Below are 18,264 nucleotides of genomic sequence, written 5' to 3' on the forward strand. Positions count from 1 at the left end.
CTGGGTTTTGGGTACCAGACAGGGAAGTTCTACCTCCTCTCCCTCTGGCTGGCCAAAGATCCTGCAACGATGGCAGCTTGACAACCCTCTAAGCTGTGAGGGCAGGTAAACACGTGGGGCAGCAAAGGGAGATGGGAGGTTGGTCCATCAGCAGGAATTTAGCCCTAGAGCTCCTTAAATGCCCTGCGAGCCAGCTGTCCCCCATCCACACAATTTGCTGTTGAGGTACGGTCCCCATGAGGAAGGACCAGCGAGTATCCAGGTGGGTTATCCCATAACACACATCCCATATCCCCAGATGTTGGGGATATGGGATGGCTGGGCTCCTGTTTGGGACCTGCTATGGGGAGGAAGAGGTTTCTTGGCTTGGAAGTCAGCACCCTTACCCTGTTTCTCTCCCTACCTATCATAGTGACACATAGCTGCGGCATCTCATCCCCATCCCCACCCAGGTGCGATGCCGGTCCAGTACGTGACATATGAAGGCATTAAGTTCCCCCCTGCCTACAACTCCGAGCACAGCTTGAGTTTCGCCCACAATGAGTTCCTGGTGCGTGATGATGACATCTTCAACGTCACCTACCCCAAGTCAGGTACGAGGGGTGGACAGAGGGGCTGGCCAAGGGTGGAGAGGGGCAGGAGAGGGGTGAGGGCTTTGGAAACATCTTCAGGTGTTGGTCTTGTGAATCTTCTCTTGTGGTGGGGAACAGGAATGTTTTGGGGGGGGTTTACCATAGTGGTTGTGCATGGGCAGGGCAGCACCGTCTCTTGGAGGGGCACAGACTCAGTGCTGAGGGTGCTGCTGACCATGGAGCTATGGCACAGTGAGGTCCTTCCATCCCCACCCCCCAGGCAAGGTCCCCTGCCCTGCATCTCTGCTTTCCCTGGCAGGCACTGTGTGGATGACTGAGATCCTGAGCCTCATTCGCAGCCGCGGCTGCCCCAGCTGGAGCCGAGCTGTCCTCAATTCTGACCGCATGCCCTGGTTCTCAACCCGTCTGGGTCTGGAGTCAGCCCTCAGCTACCCCCCACCTCGCCTGCTGACCTGCCATCTCCCCAGGCACATCTTCCCCAAGTCCTTCTCCCATTCCAGCGCCAAGGTGGGACAGGCACCCATGCAGAGCTTCAAGGGGGACAGGGGAGCGGGGAAGACCATTGCCCGGGATCTGGGGAACCTTGGAGTGAGGGGGCATTGGGCAAGGACCTTGGCATTGGCCTAGGAGAGTGGCGAGTGTCCTCCATGCCCTCCAGATGGAAATATGCAGAGCCCCATCTCACATCCTGCCCCTCTTGGATGCTTTAGAGAGTCACAATGGTTCTAGGGGACTTGTGTGTTCATGGAGACCCCTGCCCAAGGTCTGCATGATGGAGTCTAGCCCAGGGTTGGTCCTTGTGTGGGCAGACCCCTCCGTTATCAGATCTACCCCAGTGCCAGTGCCTGCAACTCCCCTTCCCCTACCAGGAGTATATCACTCCTGTACGCACTCTACCCCAGGTTATTTACACCGTACGGAATCCTCGAGATGTTGTCGTCTCCTACTACTACTTCTCCAAGATGTGCAACAGCTATGAGGATCCCTTATCCTTTGAGCAGTTCCTGAGGGACTTTCTGAATGGAGAGCGTGAGTGTGGTTTCAGGCTTACTCAGGGCACAGGGTTGGGTGGGTGGTATCTTCCATCGCCTCTGGCTCAAGGGTCTTTTCTTACTGTCCACTGATGATGGCTGTGAAGCCAGGCTTCCCACAGGAGAGAGGTCAATGGCTCAGGAGGAAAGCAAAGCACTTCTGGAGAGACACACAGGTCCACAAAGCCTTGTTGTGCTTTGAAGCAGATGGAAAGTAGACTTCCCTGCCTTTTCCTGCAGAGTTCAGATGTCTTCAGGAAGTCTTGGCCAAGAAACCCTATAAAGCCCTGGCAGGACCTTACCCATGAGCCTTGCATACCTCTAGCCTCAGCCTCTTCCCATCGTGGACATGGCTGGAGAAGAACCCATTGCTCAGCTATAAATGCAGCTGAACCTCCCAGTCCCACCTGCTCCCTGGAAACCATTGCTCTGTCCTGCATCGTGGCTGCCCTGCTCCCAACCTTGTGTGAACCCTCCTCGGTCTTGCACATCCCCTGCCCTGCCTTACTGCCTTTTGCCTCCCATCAGTGCCCCATGGCTCCTGGTTTGAACACGTCCGAGGCTGGATGGAGATGAAGGATGCAGAGAATTTTTTCTTCATTACCTATGAAGAGCTAAAGCAGGTAGACACCTAGGCAGACCCTCTAGCTCCAAACATGCTGGTGTCACAAGCCACTCAGTGCTAACAGGCTCTGTCTGTCCCTCCAGGACCTGCACAGCAGCGTGAGACGTCTCTGCCAGTTCCTGGGCCAGGATTTGGATGATGGTGCTGTCTCCTCAGTGGTGCAAAATGCCTCCTTCACAGCCATGCAGGAGAACCCAATGTGCAGCTCCATCCTGCTTCCTGCAGACATCATGGACCAGACGAAGGGCCAGTTCCTGAGGAAGGGTGAGCACAGAGGAGCCCCATCACAACACCTCGGGGAGAGCCTCCTGTCAGGTGTCCTCCCCCATGAGGACAGCCAGAGCTGTCTTGGAGAGCCGTATCACAGTCCATTTGGGTCTGAAGAACAGGGTCTATATAATCATAGAATCATAGGAGAGAATCATAGAATGGTTTGGGTTGGAAGGGACCTTTAGAAGTCAGCTAGTGCCCTGAGCAGGGACATCTTCAACTAGATCAGGTTGCTCAGAGCCCCGTCCAACCTGACCTTGAATGATCCCAGGGATGGGGATGGTCTCTCATTTTGGACAACCCCCTTGGGGTGGTAGCTGGACCCAAGAGCTGAGCCTCTCCTCTTGTGCCTACAGAGCAGAGAGGGGGCTGTGTGCTATGGTGGACTCTGAGCCACACACGCTTCTTCCTCAGGCATCTGCGGGGACTGGGAGAACCACTTCACAGTGGCGCAGAGCGAGACCTTCGACAGGATCTACCAGGACAGGATGCAAGGCCTGAACGTGACCTTTCCTTGGGACAATCATTAGGATTTGTCCCTATCTGAAGCCAGCTAAGCACGGGGTATAAACCAGCCACCAGCCACTGGGGTAACTGGCTGCTGTTGGACAGAGGGCGTTGTATTCAGGGCTGCAAATGGTACTGAACCTCACCATGCACGCCATTAATTTGCACCCTTTCTCCTTGGGAGAGCTTTTTCTCCTGGGTTGTGCCTGTTGTCTCTGTCCCATCCCTCGACCCTTTTTCCCCTGAGGCAGGCTCTAGGGTCTCCCAGGGTAGGAGCCACCTCCCTGCCCTGCAACACATTCCTCTTCTGCAGGCAGAGGAGAGTAGCACACAGATGAAACATGTCCTGCCTGTCACATCCACTGGCCAGGGCATCTTGAGTGGGAGCTGCAGTCAGCTGAAATGTTCTCTTGGAGCTGCTTATCAAACAGGAGACCAGCAGGGTAAACCCTTTGCATGGGGTGGGTTGAACAGCAGGATGGCAAAATATCCCCTCCACTTTCCAAGCCAAGAATGGGAACTCTTCAAATCATAGAATCAATCATAGAATGGTTTGGGTTGGAAGGGACCTTAAAGATCATCTAGTTCCAACTGCCCTGCCATGGGCAGGGACACCTTCCAGTAGACGAGGTTGCTCAAAGCCCCATCCAACCTGGCCTTGAACACTTCCAGGGATGGGACATCCACAGCCTCTCTGGGCCACCCATTCCAGTGCCTCATGACCCTCACAGTAAATAATTTCCTTACATCTAATCTAAATCTACCCTCTTTCAGTTTAAAGCCATTACCCCTTGCCCTATCATTACATGCCCTTGTAAAAAGTCCCTCTCCAGCTTTCTTGCAGTCCCCCTTTAGGTACTGGAAGGCTGCTATAAGGTCTCCCCGAAGCCTTTTCTTCTCCAGGCTGAACAACCCCAACTCTCTCAGCCTGACTTCGTGGGAGAGGTGCTCCAGCCCTCTGATCCTTTTTGTGGCCCTCCTCTGAACTCACTGCAACAGGTCCATGTCCTTCTTATGTTGGAGGCCCCAGAGCTGGCTGCTGTACTCCAGGTGGAGTCTCACCAGAGTGGAGTAGAGGGGCAGAATCACCTCCCTTGACCTGCTGGTCATGCTTCTTTTGATGCAGCCCAGGATATGGTTGGCTTTCTGGGTTGCAAGCACACATTGCCAGATCATTTTGAGCTTCTCGTCAACCAACACCCCCAAGTCCTTCTCTGCAGGGCTGCTTTCAATCCACTCATCACCCAGCATAGGACATGTCCAAGACAGACATGCACGGTCAGCTTTAGGGCCAGGGGTGCTGTACAAGAGTTTAGGAAAGGGTGTGCAGCCAAGACAGCGTTGCCATTGCACCTCTCTTCATCCAGCCTGATAGAGCCTAAACCAGGTGATGGGTTTCAGTGAAGCAAGGCCACTTGTGCAAGATGTGGTGGGATTCAGAAGCATAGCCTTGTCCTTGTGCTGAAAGAGGTGTAGTGCAGGATGGGATCTCCATGGGGACCACAGCCAAAAGCATCCCAGATAATCAGCCTTCTACAAGATTTAGATGATTATGCCTACAGAGAGACTTTGGGGAATCAAGGAAGGGGATGGACCTTTGTGAATCTTGGCCAAGAGACGGCTCTGTGGTTTGTGCTCCACTGAGCTTGCAGGGAAGACCAGCTCCTTCAGCTGCCAAAGTACTGCTTGTAATTATTGACAGCCTTACTTCCTGATAGAGGCAGCCAGAGACACCAGGGGATGGCTCCAGGCTTGGCAAGACACTGTCCAGAGAGGGAAGGTTGTCCTGGGGAGAGTGAGCAGTGCCATGGTTGGCATGTCTGTGTTGAGGTCTTGAGCAACGTCCCAGCCAGAAGATGACCTGACTTAGAGAAAGCGTTCTAGCCCTGTTGGCAGTGAAGGCCAGGCCACCTTTATTGCATACCCACTCGTGGCCAACACATTGTGCCCAAGGACCACCAGGTCACGAATTGAGAAATAATGAGAAAGAGTTTGTGACACAGCATTGGAAGGTGCCCCCCAAAACCACAGTCAAAATTGTTTCCTCTTATATAAAGTACAGTCAAATGACCCCATTCGTGTGTTATGCTCTGGATGTCTGGGTGCCTTATTGAAATGTTTGCCTTCAAGCTATATGTGTCTCATTCTACACCCAGCACAACATTTTTGTCCATGCCTTCCCGCTAAAAGTTGAGGTTTGGGTCAATGCCTCAGCAAGGCTTTGTAAGAGCCAATACCATGGAGCCTTGGTGCAACAGCCCCCTCTGCCCCAATCCTAAGTATGGGGAGGGGAAAAAGCCAACGTAAAAGGAGAGTGGGATGTGGGAATGGACATGGAGAGCTGTCAGGTCGCCAAGGTCCCTGGCACAGCACTTTTTGACAAAGGGCTGGGCCATGTTCAATGTTTTGCAGAGGCCAAATACTACTTTGAACTATGTGTATCAATTAAATCATCAGTAATTATAAGAGGAACCCTGAATGTCTACTAATCGGATGTAGGTGCTGACACTGCAGACACCCAGGAAAGGGCTAAATATAGGCAGTCTTCCACTACATAAAATTTCTATTCTCTGTTTATTCTTGTGCCATATTTATAACCTGGTGAAGATGTCTTGGACGCTACAGGGTGACTCCAGCATCAGTCAGTGCACATATCCCACCCACCTTGCCTTTAGAGACATCAGGGTATCAGATAGAGGCCAGGTGGCATGTGCTATGGTGCATGCAAAGATGTTCCATTAAAGATGAGACCACTAAAGGGTTGTGCTGGATTTGGGAAACAATGTGCCTTGTACATCCAGAGTTACTCAAACTCCTTTACAGCAGGAGACAAGCCCAAAGAAAATACAGCAAGTACAGCTGTCCTAGCAAAAAAAGAGTTCAGTTCCTGATTACCCTTCCTCCTCCTAGCTCACTCTTAATAAGCAGAGCCCTCATTAAGCCATAGAAAGTAATCGCTGTGCTCAGGGAATGTGTTTTCATGGCCTGCAGAGGGAGAATGCAACCAGAGCACCCTTCAGTTCTCTTCGGATGTGTCTCCTCAGATACATGGAGAGCATCCTTCCCATCTTTACACACTTACACCTTCTCATCTCAGATCAACCAGCTGCAGCTGTAAATTTTACCTTGCCATAGGGCATAGACATCAGGTCCCAAACACGGTATCTCTTTGTGAACTCGTTTCTCGCCTGTTCCCTCTGTGTTTACATGGCACATGTGCTAATCCCATCCCACCCTCTCTTCTAGACCAAAGCACATATTTTCCCCAGGGAAAGCCAGAGCCCAGCTGAGGGGCAGTTCATACCAGAGCCTACCCCAATGTAGAGATGTATCAGACTGCTTTTGCCTCTCTCTGCTTCAGCTCTGTTGTAGCCAGCTTTGCCCTCCCCATGCACACACTTCCCTGCCGCTCCCCTGCATACCCAACACATCTCGTCTTCATTCTACTGAAAACAACTCTCTGGCAGGCTTAAAAAAAAAAAAATTCCTACTGCCTCAATCATTTTGAGCTGAGAAACAATGCAAATATATCCTCAGGTGTGGAACAAAGAGCCCATCCAAACCAAGCACCATGCAGAATGAGCATAGCTAGTCTGCTTCGTGTGGCACTAACTCTCAGCGGTGCGAATGTGAGCTGGTTCATGCCTTGGCTGCATGGAGTGGTCCACTGAGCCACCCTCAGCATAGCAGGTCTGACGATGAAAGGATAAATGGTTGAGTTTTCACCCTAAGAATGCCGGTGATATTAAAGCTTGATCAAAACAGCAGGTCTGATGATGAAACTCAACAAATGGTTGAGTTTTTACCCTACGAATGCCAGTGATATTAAATCTTGATCCCAGCCTGCCCAAGAAAGTGATAATGACAGCATGGTCACTGCTTGCCTTGGAAGAGATTGAGTGCCTGGTTAAATAAACAGCAGGTCTCTGCTGCTCCATGTTGAGAACTGACTGACAGCAACGATGCTAAAGCAGCCAAAGTCACTGTGTTCCCTGGTTTGCATGCACAGGACCAGTGTATGGCTGAAGAAAAATCAGGAAATTTGGGTTATCTTCAGACTGTCCTGAGGAGAGGTGTCAGGGCTGAGTAGGACTGTGTTTTCAACAGGTCAGCAGGGAGAAAAGAGGAATTTGTGTTTGAATTTTTGGGTACTCCAAGTAAAAGATGCTGGGAAACTCCAGAACATTTCAGGAAAGCCACAGCAGGTGTCAAGACTTGTCATATAGTACAAGGGACACCACTCCGCGCAAGGATCCTCATGCACAGTCAGTTGCTCCAAGCCTCCCTACGTAGTTAAAATTACACTTTGATCCACTTGGGTGTTAAGAGAAATGAATGAACAAATAAATAAATGAAAGAGGAAGACAGAAAGAAAGAAAGGAAGAGAATAATAAAGGAGGGAAGGAAGGAAAAGAGGAAGGAAGTGAGGAAGGAAGAGGGAACGAGGGAGGGAAGAAGGAAGGGGGGAGGAAGGAACTCTGGTGAATTTTAGAGGATTCAGTCTAAATCCAGTTCCTGGAAAAACACTGAGCACGAAGCCAATACTTCTATTTGTAGCCACCTAGAAGATAACATGCCAAGTGTTATCAACAAACACAGGCTTGTTGGGGTTAAGTATCAAGTGAGCAATCGACTGTACAAATACAAACCAGGAATCACTGGCCAGACTCCCTGCAAGTGGGAAGAACCTAAGGATCAGTATCAAAGCACAACAGGCTATGACTCAACAACCTATGGGTATTGCGACAAAAGCAAACCTCACCTGAGGCTTCTGGAACAGGGGGTCCTCCCACACACGAGATGTCTGTGTGACTGTTGTCCTTTCCCAGTAGAGCTGAGGTCTCTGCTTCTCATCAGTGGCTGGGTGTGTGCATCAGCTTTCAAGAAGGGTGTTGGCCAACTGCTGGAGACTGTCCAGAAGGGAGGCAGTAGCAGCTATCTAAGCATAGAAAACAGGACAGAGATGGAGAGATTGAAAATGTACTCAATGAGCAAAACTGAAAACTAAGCAAACAGATGAGAACAGTCTTCAAATGCTAAGATACAGAGCTCATCTGTGTTCTATCCTATGAAGAAAGGCTGAGAGAATTGGGGCTGTTCAGCCTGGAGAAGAGAAGGCTCCGGGGAGACCTTATAGCAGCCTTTCAATACCTAAAGGGAGCTTATAAGAAAGATGGGGACAAACTTTTTAGTAGGGCCTGTTGCGATAGGACAAGGGGTAATGGTTTTAAACTAAAAGAGGGCAGATTCAGGCTAGATATAAGGAAGAACTTTCTTATGATGAGGGTGGTGAAACACTGGAACAGGTTGCCGAGAGAGGTGGTAGATGCCCCATCCCTGGAAACATTCAAGGTCAGGTTGGAGGGGGCTCTGAGCAACCTGATCTCGAAGATGTCCCTGCTCATTGCAGGGCACTTGGACTAGCTGACCTTGAAAGATCCCTTCCAACCCAAACTATTCTATGATTCTGTGATACATCTGCTCTCAACTGGATGCAATGCTCTCCTCCACCACACACAGCTTTGATACTGAATTTCATATGGACCTGACTTAAACTTGTACTGATGCATGTCTTTGAGAAGGCCATGGTCCTTGGTAGCCTAAGATTTGTATTTATTCAGGACTGCTTTTCTGGCCTATCACCTTCACCTTTCATCTGCTGAAGTGGCTGTTGCAAGGAAAAGACTTGCTACCTCTACCCTCCTTCACCTTCCCTGTGAGTGGTCACCCACTCCTACCCTCCATTTCTGCCAGGGACGTTCTCTCGTCTGTCATCTCCAGCGGGTATCTTCACACTCTTCCTTGGCATGGGGAAGACAAAGGAGGTGTTGCAAGCAGTCCCTGGGTTGTACAGTCTAAGCAGAGGAGCACCTCAGAGCTGCACAAACATTTGTCTGTCCAACGGAGAGCCCCTGGCATGAAAGAAATTCCTGTGTGTCTTCAGCGGTGAAGCATATTTTCTGTATGTTCAGCTGAGCTATTTTGCACCTGCCTCTGAGCTTCCTAGAGACAATGCTGAGCAATGGTCCTGTGGGCCAAGCTTGCCCAGATAGCTAGTGCAAATGCAAAGAGGGGGTTGAGGATTTTGCTGAGTGGTGGAGGGTGCAGTGCGATTCTCCCAGCATCACATCACCTACCCTTCAGGATGTCCGCCTCCTCAGCCAGCCCTGGGGCATCTTCCCCCTTAGACTTCTCCAGTGCGGGTGTCTGAGTCTGACACCTGACTGCAACTGCCGCCTAGGAGTGCCTGATGATCTCTGCTGAGCATACAAGGTATCTAAATGCATTTTCCAGATAGAGAAGTTGGCACGAGGTAGATCCCACCCACGATAGCAGCAGCATCGTATCCCTGCTCAGCAGTGTGACTATCTGGGTGGTTCAGCCTTGTAGGGGACCTGGGAGCCTGGCTGTGCCATCCAGGGACAGAGCATCCTGCCACTTGCACATCTGGCTTTGTTAAGACCGGGAGGAGGTCTCACACCAACCAAAAAATTAACTGGATTGTGAACACACACAAAGCTTGCAACCAAATTTCACAAAGACTTCCCGTCTCTTGGGACAAACATGGGACAAAAGCTGGAAAAAACTTCCCCTGTTTGAAGATGCTGCTTTCAGCAGTGGGAAAAGGTTTCTTACGTCTACTCATGCTGCATTACCAGCATGGGATCATACCCATTTTCCCAGCTAAGCCTGGGCACTGATGCCCTATTCCTGCAGCTGCAAGGAGCCAGTCGTGGAAGGCAACTTGCAAACCCCTGTCTCCCCCCATCCCTGCCACTGATGGTCCAGAACCAGCTGTCCTGAGAGGACTTGTTTGCTCTGCAGATTCCCGAAACAGCCCACTTTCACAATCATGCAGCTTACGTGATGCTCATGGAACAAGAGTCGCTTCCTGGCAGAGGCTTGGCTTTTCATACTTGTTGAGCACCTGCCACAGGGCGCAGAGGGAGTTTTTTTGAGGTGGAGGGGAGGAGCTGTGACAAGGGGGACTTCTCAAATAGCCAGTGCCTTGGGCGCATGTCCTGCCTCCTCCCTGCCCTGCTCTCCCGTGGAGACAAGGAGCACACGGTATCTTTGCCACCAACATGAGGCTTGTCCTCCTGGCATGTCTCTGGGGTAAGTGAGGTGGGATTTTGTTTCTCTTTGCTTCTGTCTTGGCATCTCTTTGTCAGTGGTTCTCCTCTTCCACTATTGCTTCTTCTACAGCCCGCAGCACAAAGCAAATGGGACATTGCGAGGAACTGAAATGCAATTGGTGGTATTTGATAGCTGAGTGTGGATGCTCAGATCCCCTCAGATGTCACTAGACAGCTGCCCCACCTTTGCACCAATACCTAGACACCTTGAGAAGTGTCTCATTCAGGAACTGAATCCCAGTGCTCATGAGCAAAGACAGCAGCACACAAGGTGGGCTTCCCTGCCCCTGTTTATCTGCTGTGGGTTCATAGAATCATAGAGTGGTTTGGGTGGGAAGGGACCTTTCAAAGTCAGCTAGTCCAAGCCCCCTGCAATGAGCAGGGACATCTTCAACTAGATCAGGTTGCTCAGAGCCCCATCCAACCTGGCCTTGAATGTTTCCAGGGATGGGGCATCTACCACCTCTCTGGGCAACCTGTGCCAGTCCTTCACCACCCTCATCATAACAAAATGTCTTCCTTGTATCTTCCTTCGTTCCTGTGCATCAGGGATGAGACCAGACCTGGTGGCAATGGGCAGAGGCACTGAGCGTGCTCAGTGGCTATGGTACGTGGGTAGGCACTTCAGGCTCCCAAGAGGATATGTTACCTGAATGCCACTGGAATTTGCAGAGAAGGGGGATAACCATTAGGTATCTCAGCCCATAAACCTTAGAAGTAGCTAAAAAAAAAAAAAAAAAAGGCAGATGGGTAAATGACTTGTCAGCAGTTCTGCCCTTGCCCAAAGCTGTTGGTCAATGCTTGGGATCTTGCCAGACTGCTGCATTTGGGAACAGAAATCGTTGTTTGCATTCAGCTCTTCTTTGCTGTTGACCTTCTACAGTGGGCACAAAGTCCCCTTCTCCTGAGTTTCCAGGAAAGACTTGTCCTGGCAAGTCTTTCCTCAGGCTTTCCCTCCCAGGGTTTGCCTCCACCTCTAGTTAATCCTCAGGGAAATCTGCTGAATGGGAATAGCTTCTTTGCACAAGTCTCCAGACACATTCCACCTTGAAGACGCTTCTTTGCATGACCCCACTAGCAGGCCCATAGCTGTTCCCGTGGCATTTCATTGCTGCCATTAATGTCTGCAGGACTGGCGGCAGCAGTCCTGGGGTTAATTCTGTCTGGTGCCTGCCTGAAGTTCAGAGACAGCAATGCTTCTTTGTGGTCTGGCCCTGACCAACAGGCAAGAATAAAAATGCTGTGCTGCTTGCAACTCATCGCATTTTCAGCAGTTTCATTCAGTGGTGTACCTCTTGCCTGGCTGCTGATGAGAGCTGGGTGTCACACCGAGAGTCTCTAGGCAGAGACTCCAGCCCCAGTTTGACCCTCTGCTGCTCTGGACACCAGCCCTAGGATGAGATTGGTATGCATCAGCCATGACTCAGCTCTTTCCACTGGCTGTCACAGGAGTCTAGATAATCTAATCTAATCATCTAATCTAACCTGTCTGGACACTGACTTTCAGGTGACTGAATGTGGACAAGAGAAACCCCAACTGCTCTGCTATGGTATTTTCACATTATCTGCCCAAACCAAATTTTTTTTTTTTCCCCAGTAGGTTGGTTTTGGGGTTTTTTTTAGGTTTTCTCTCCTTATCTGATCTCTTTATCAAGAAAGTCCTGTGGACATGCACTAGGATAGGCAAAGCCAATTGACAGCTGGGTTAGGGAGACAGACAGCAATGATGGGCCCTAACAGAACTCACAGAGTCTTGTCTCTTGCCTGTGTTTTGCTGTCCTGAATCTCTGCACTCTGCAGAGCTCATAAGACTTAGACTAATACCCTGTGTTTCTTCTATTTCAGCTTCCCTTGCAGGAGTCCTGCTGGCAGGTCAGTATTTGTAGTAGAGAGTGGAGCATGAGTCAGCGCACACAGCTATCATAAAATGTCATGCAGAATGATGCTATGTCTGATCTGGAGATTTAAATATGCTGCTTGGGGCCAAGAGACCTTGGTCTGAAACCTGCTTCTGTGGCCAATGATCTTTCTGTAAACCACATTCTCCTGATTAGCTGATGGAGAAGACCTGACTCTAGCTCCTGTATGCTCTGTGAGGTGCAGCTGGCTGGAGGTTTCTGGGTGAAAGGGGCAGTACTGATCCAAAACATTGACAAAACAGCTGCTCATTTTAGTGAAGTTAAACCAGAAGTTGAGATACCCTCAATGCTGGGGTCTGATCTCCATGAGATGGAAGAATGCCTGGTGTCCCCTTGGCTCCATGAGCCAGTGTGGAGGTGCTTCAGGGTTTCAGTCCCTGGCACTTTTCAGTCCCTGAATTTCTCCCACTACAGCACCCCAGATCTGTGCAAAGGGACAACGGTGTCCAGAGAGATTTGGTTCTTGGTATTAGGTGGCAAACAGTGTTGTGATCAGAGGTTTGGCAACTGGGGCCAGGTTTTCAGAGTGATTGTATGTCCTGGTGGGTTCAACAGCAGGAACAGGACTGAGTAGGTCCTTTCCACTCCCAAGTGCTGACTGGCTGTAGGTCCACAACTGCACCCAGCAATCACTGCCAATAGCTGAGAAAACCCAACCCTTCCCTTGGGGAATGGGTAGAAATGTTTTCATTCTTTCCTCCCTGCTTCCAATCCTTATAGCAGCATTTGCTGGGAGACACAGGCCTTAACTCTGGGGACACTTACCCAGAACCTGAATGCTGGGGTAGGTTTTGGGGGCACTACACATCTCCCTCTACAGCTGAAAATGAGCCCTGAGATTTGTATCTCAAAACAGACTTATGGTCCCACAAACACCTGCAGCTTTTGGCCATTCTGAGCTCAAAACCCGGTTCCCAACCACCAAAGATTTGGGATGCTAGAATATCCTGGGCTTTTCTTCCTCCTGGTTTGGCAATAAAGACAGTCTCACTGGGGAGGAAAAGCCCTCTTTCTCATTCCCTGCCTTCACCCTGGGGTGTCTGGTCTCTCCAGAAGATGTAGACACAAGCAAACATGAGATCCGCCTCGTGGGTGGCCCCAACCCCTGCTCCGGGAGAGTCGAGGTGCTTCACAATGGCGTCTGGGGGACCGTCTGCGATGACCAGTGGGATTTACGGGAGGCGAAGGTTGTGTGCAGGCAGCTGGGCTGTGGGACGGCACTATCAGCCCCTCGGGAGTCTAAATACGGGGAAGGGAAAGACCAAATCTGGCTGAGTGACGTGAACTGCAAAGGGACAGAAGCATCCCTCGCTGAATGCAAGGCGAAGCCATGGGGAGACAACATCTGCAACCACGTAGAAGATGCCAGCGTGGAGTGCTCAGGTAACCCCCAGGTGTTTTCTACTTTGTGCCACATTGGCCCTTCTGCCTCAAATAGGCCAGGGTGCAACTTCTGACCCATCCAGTTAGGAGGTCAGGGATGCAGAATGACTTTGTTCAGCTCCAGCTTCCTACCCCGCTTGACCCAGAGAAGTTGCATCACAACTCCTGGACCTGGAACTACCTGCAGAGATGGGAGAGGACACAAATAGTCCCATCCCTTCCCTGACGGCCTCCATGCTGATACTATTTTCCCTTCAACTTTCCTTCTTAAGCCAGAAGTTAAGAAAGGAGCCTTTGACAGGCACTTGGGATAAGCAGAGACAGTTTTGGTGCATCATGGGAGATTCTGCTTTCTCCAGGTGATCAGGGATACAGAGACATGTCCCAAAACTTTTCCCTCATTTGTTTTTGGCAGAAACAGAAATACCTGAGCCAGGACCAATCCGGCTGGTGGGAGGCCCGAACCGATGTGCTGGGAGGGTTGAGGTGCTTCACGAGGAACAGTGGGGCAGCGTGTGCCATGACGACTGGGATCTAAACGATGCCCAAGTCGTGTGCAAGCAACTGGGCTGTGGGGATGCGGTGCTGGCCCCCATTGGAGCCAAGTTTGGACGAGGATTTGACACCATCTGGCTGGATGACGTGAACTGCACAGGAGTGGAAGCTGCTCTCTCCGAGTGCCCGGCGAGGCCGTGGGGGGACCACAACTGTTACCACGGGGAAGATGCCAGTGCAATTTGTTCAGGTAATCCTTCCATTCTCCTGCTTTTGCCAGCCATGCATTAGGGTGCCTTCACTGTCAACATGGGCACAACCTTGGACAGGAACAAGGGCTTCCTATGAGGCACTCTCCTACTGGGTTGGTGCTAATCTAATAGTCCTGCTGGTGGCCTGGGGTCCTTACACCATGGAAGAGGGCTTCAGTCTGGGAGGTTCTCTCCTCTCTGCTTACTGGGGTGCTCTGTGGCCATTTTTCTTCAGCTCAGGCTTGAGGTTAAGACTGCCATTGTTCTTCTTGCTTGGACAGTTGCATGTTATACGTGGAGAAAGCTATGGAGGAGAGGCTGCTGTGTGGAGGGCAGGGCGGGGATACTCAGGGAAGAGGGGGGACACACACCAATGCACAGCCTGAGCATGCCCTCTCTGGATGTGTCTGCAGACTCGGGGATCACCGTCTCCACTACAGTCCGCCTGGTGGGTGGCCCCAACCGCTGCTCCGGGAGAGTCGAGGTGCTTCACAATGGCATCTGGGGGACCGTCTGTGATGACCAGTGGGATTTACGGGAGGCAAAGGTTGTGTGCAGGCAGCTGGGCTGTGGGACGGCGCTATCAGCACCTCCGGAGTCTAAATACGGGGAAGGGAAAGACCAAATCTGGCTGAGTGACGTGAACTGCACAGGGACAGAAGCATCCCTCGCTGAATGCGAGGCAAAGCTGTGGGGAGACAACATCTGCAACCATGTAGAAGATGCCAGTGTGGAGTGCTCAGGTAACCCCCCCTCCATCCTGCATCCTGCGCGTGCTGGGCAGTAGGATGGGCAGATTCCACCACACACATGCCCCCTGCCTGAATCAGGGCTGGTCCTGAGCCCCAGTGCAGCTCTGTGGATATCTGCTGGTGGGAACAAGAGAGGGACACAGCTGATTAACTCATCCCATCACTGGGTGCAGTGCTTGCCCAATGACCTAGGGACGACCCATGGATATAGCTGTCCCAGGAGCAGCATTAAATCCTCTCTTACCTGAAACTGCTCTGGTCCTTTGTCCCACCTCTGGGCTGCAGGGTGACTAGCATCAGCAGACTCCTTGAAGCAGACACACAGTAGAGCCTGCAGCCATCCATGAAGACCAGGAAAGCTTCCTCCTGCCCTTTTCCCACAGCCCCTCTCCCACAGCCCCTCTCCCTGGCTTTTCTGTCTTCCTTCCCACTTCAGAGAAGCCTGGCCCTTGCCATATCGCCGGTGTGCTCAGAGACACCTGAGCCTCTGCCAAGCAGGCAAGCCTTCCACAGGTGGTGGGGTGTGTAGGATGCTCTCTTAACATTTATTTTCTGGGTATTGGTGCAGAGGTGGACATTCCTGAGCAGGGGCCAGTCCGACTCGTGGATGGCCCGAACAAGTGTGCTGGGAGAGTCGAGGTGCTTCACGAGAACCGGTGGGGCAGTGTGTGTGATGACCACTGGGACATGAAGGATGCCAAGGTGGTGTGCAAGCAGGTGGGCTGCGGGTCACCGCTGTCGGCTCTGGGAGGTGCCCGCTATGGGCGAGGGTCAGACATTATCTGGCTGGACGATGTTGAATGCAACGGGACGGAAGAGAGCATCTCTGACTGTCCGGCCAGGCCATGGGGTGAACACAACTGCTATCATGGAGAGGACGCTGATGTTGTTTGTGCAGGTAACTGCCCATCACTGTGGCATCTGAAATTATGTGGGGACAGGGTCAAACACTTCTAGCAGAGCCAGCAGGCTCAGCTGCAGGGTACAGAAGGGGAATCACAGGGTGGGAAGGCTCCTGCCAGCTCAGGGTGGAGGCAGGGAAAAGAATACAGCAGGGAGCTGTAAGGAATATAGAGCATCTGGTTAGGATGGATGTGGTGGGACCAGCTGGTGGGAGAGAGGCATCAGCACAGCAGAGGCAAACACACCGGTGACAGTCTGACTATGGGATGGATCCTGCTGGGGAGATGCTGTCAAGGGGGTTTTATATAGGGCAAGGCTCCTAAAGGGCAGAAAGCGGGAAGGTAGGGCAGTTTCTGGGGCAGGATGCAATGATGAGCATCTGTGGGGGCAACGGTGTCTAGGGCGAGCTGCCTCTGTGTTGGTACATCATCAATACTCAGTAAATATTTGAGTTGGACTCTCTGAAGCTCTTGGGAGCTGAGTTCCTGACTTCTCATGCCCTGATTCTTGGGAGAGAATCTTGGATAGGCCCTGCATGGGTGAAGGGAGGAATCCCTGGGGGTCTTAGGCTGGTTTCATTATGGAGGAGCAGGGCCGTAGGGGCTTGGATTTCACTTGGGTGCTGCACAGGGTCATGCTGTCAGGACCATGTGCTGCAGTCCTCTAGATTAGTCATTGCATTCTGCACTTCATATAGTCCCGTCCTGGCTCCCGCAGGGCCCTGTCCAAAGCTCAGGGGTTGGTTTCCCAAGAGCCCCAAATATAAGGCTATAACCCAACCTTCAGACCTTCAGGAGCAGAGTCTTTGTCATTTCTAGCAGGCAATTCTGGTGTCAGACAGTTCCTGAGGGCAGATTTTGCTTTACCTTGCTCCCTTTCTCTGCAGTTAACAAGATCCTGGAGGAGACAGAAGCACCATGAGTGCCAGACAGGCCCCACTGGTCCATGCTCATCTTGCTGCGGCAAGATGGGCCAGCAAGATTCAGCTGGGAAGGTGAAGGCCAGGGATGTTGCAGAACCATCTGTGTGCCACAACAGGATCCAGGGTTTGGCAAAACCATTCTCTCTCATTCTTTGAAGGATCTATAAACTCAGTAATAACTGCACTGATGGAAAACCCAGCTCAACACATTATTCCCACTGAAAAGTAAATATCATAAAGTGACAATAAAGTTCCCCTAAAACTGAACTGGCTGTCTCATAAATTGCTTGTGGATCTCTGCTGCCTAAGCACATTATCTGGAAGGGTGCAGTTGGTCCAACATGATGTATATTTATGTGATAAATGAATACAATGAATATTTATACCAATGGTATGACAGTATACCATTTCTCAGGTCTGCAGAGAAACATTTGCCTCCACTAACATTCAGATCAGTAACAAGGGCAGCCATAGGAGCCTTGGGAAGGGTACTGAACATTGCACAACACAAGCTTATCTCTGAAGGTTTCTCTGTCCCTCATCGGGGGGGGACTGCCCCCCATAGGGAACAATTCACCCCATTTCCTCCTTCACTTTTCCCACGGACCAAAGCCGGCACTTAACAAGTGGGTAATTTCCCCTTTCAGGGATGTCCAAGCAAGACCTAGCCTTCAACACAGAATTTTTTTGTGATTTGTTGCTTTCCAAAAAGCAAGGTGCTTTGTGCCTGTCAGCACAACATAAACACTTTAATCTCAATGAAGCAAAGAGCAAAGGTCTTCAGCTCAATATTGACATCGGGTGTCTCCAAGTTAGCTGGCCAACTCAAGCTAGTTTTATGGGAAGGACAGATGACTGTGTCCTCTCATCCACCTCCCCCAGACCAGTTCACCTCATTCCAAAGCGGGTCTAAAGCAGTTCATATCATCATGCTTTTGGGAGGTGCCCTAGTTTAGTGTGGCTCTGGGGAGGGCAGAAATGAGGTGAAGCTGGTGGTGATCTGACCACAACACAGAGCATCACACAGACTCACAGGAACAGGAAGTTCATTTAAAGGTTTTTTTTTTTTTGGTCTTTTTTTTTTTTTAAACAGAAGGTGAGAAGAGACACAGAAATGCTTTAAAGCTTGGAGGGAATGTCTCAGAGGGCCACGAGTTTCAGTCTGTCCTACTTACGAGAGGGCAAGCTATGTGAGGACTTCACTGCAGTACGCAAACACTTCTGGGGGAAGGGTGCTGGGTGTCCAAGCCCATGCAGCAAGAGCCAAATGTTTATATACTCTATCCCTACCATCAGCACAAGACAACTTTTGTGGATTAGAGGCAATATCAGCAGAAGAGGATGAATTGGCATGGGAACTGTATGACCTATTGGGCAGGGAAGGGATGCTAATGTGAGACGGTGCAAGGATTCAAGTTGACTTCAAGTGCCCAACAATGTTCTGCAAATATTCCCTCCACCCCTGAGAGAAGATGCC

At 51.0% G+C, this 18,264-nt stretch overlaps 2 protein-coding genes across 2 annotated transcripts; both read left to right on the forward strand.

Annotated features, from left to right (window-relative positions):
- Positions 1-457: 457 nt before the first annotated feature.
- Positions 458-3,049, forward strand: SULT2B1 (sulfotransferase family, cytosolic, 2B, member 1). Its single transcript, XM_010570095.1, has 6 exons — positions 458-593; positions 892-1,100; positions 1,496-1,622; positions 2,153-2,247; positions 2,333-2,513; positions 2,934-3,049. The coding sequence occupies exons 1-6, from the start codon at positions 458-460 to the stop codon at positions 3,047-3,049; spliced, it is 864 nt and encodes a 287-aa protein (XP_010568397.1).
- Positions 3,050-4,282: 1,233 nt separating this feature from the next.
- LOC104833449 (scavenger receptor cysteine-rich domain-containing group B protein-like) lies at positions 4,283-16,786 on the forward strand. Its single transcript, XM_010570096.1, has 6 exons — positions 4,283-4,304; positions 13,135-13,464; positions 13,880-14,209; positions 14,624-14,953; positions 15,531-15,860; positions 16,752-16,786. Exons 1-6 carry the CDS (start codon positions 4,283-4,285, stop codon positions 16,784-16,786), a joined length of 1,377 nt encoding a protein of 458 aa, XP_010568398.1.
- Positions 16,787-18,264: the final 1,478 nt, after the last annotated feature.

This window comes from Haliaeetus leucocephalus, unplaced genomic scaffold (assembly GCF_000737465.1).
Source record: "Haliaeetus leucocephalus isolate CR32 unplaced genomic scaffold, Haliaeetus_leucocephalus-4.0 Scaffold287, whole genome shotgun sequence".
NCBI lineage: Eukaryota > Metazoa > Chordata > Aves > Accipitriformes > Accipitridae > Haliaeetus > Haliaeetus leucocephalus.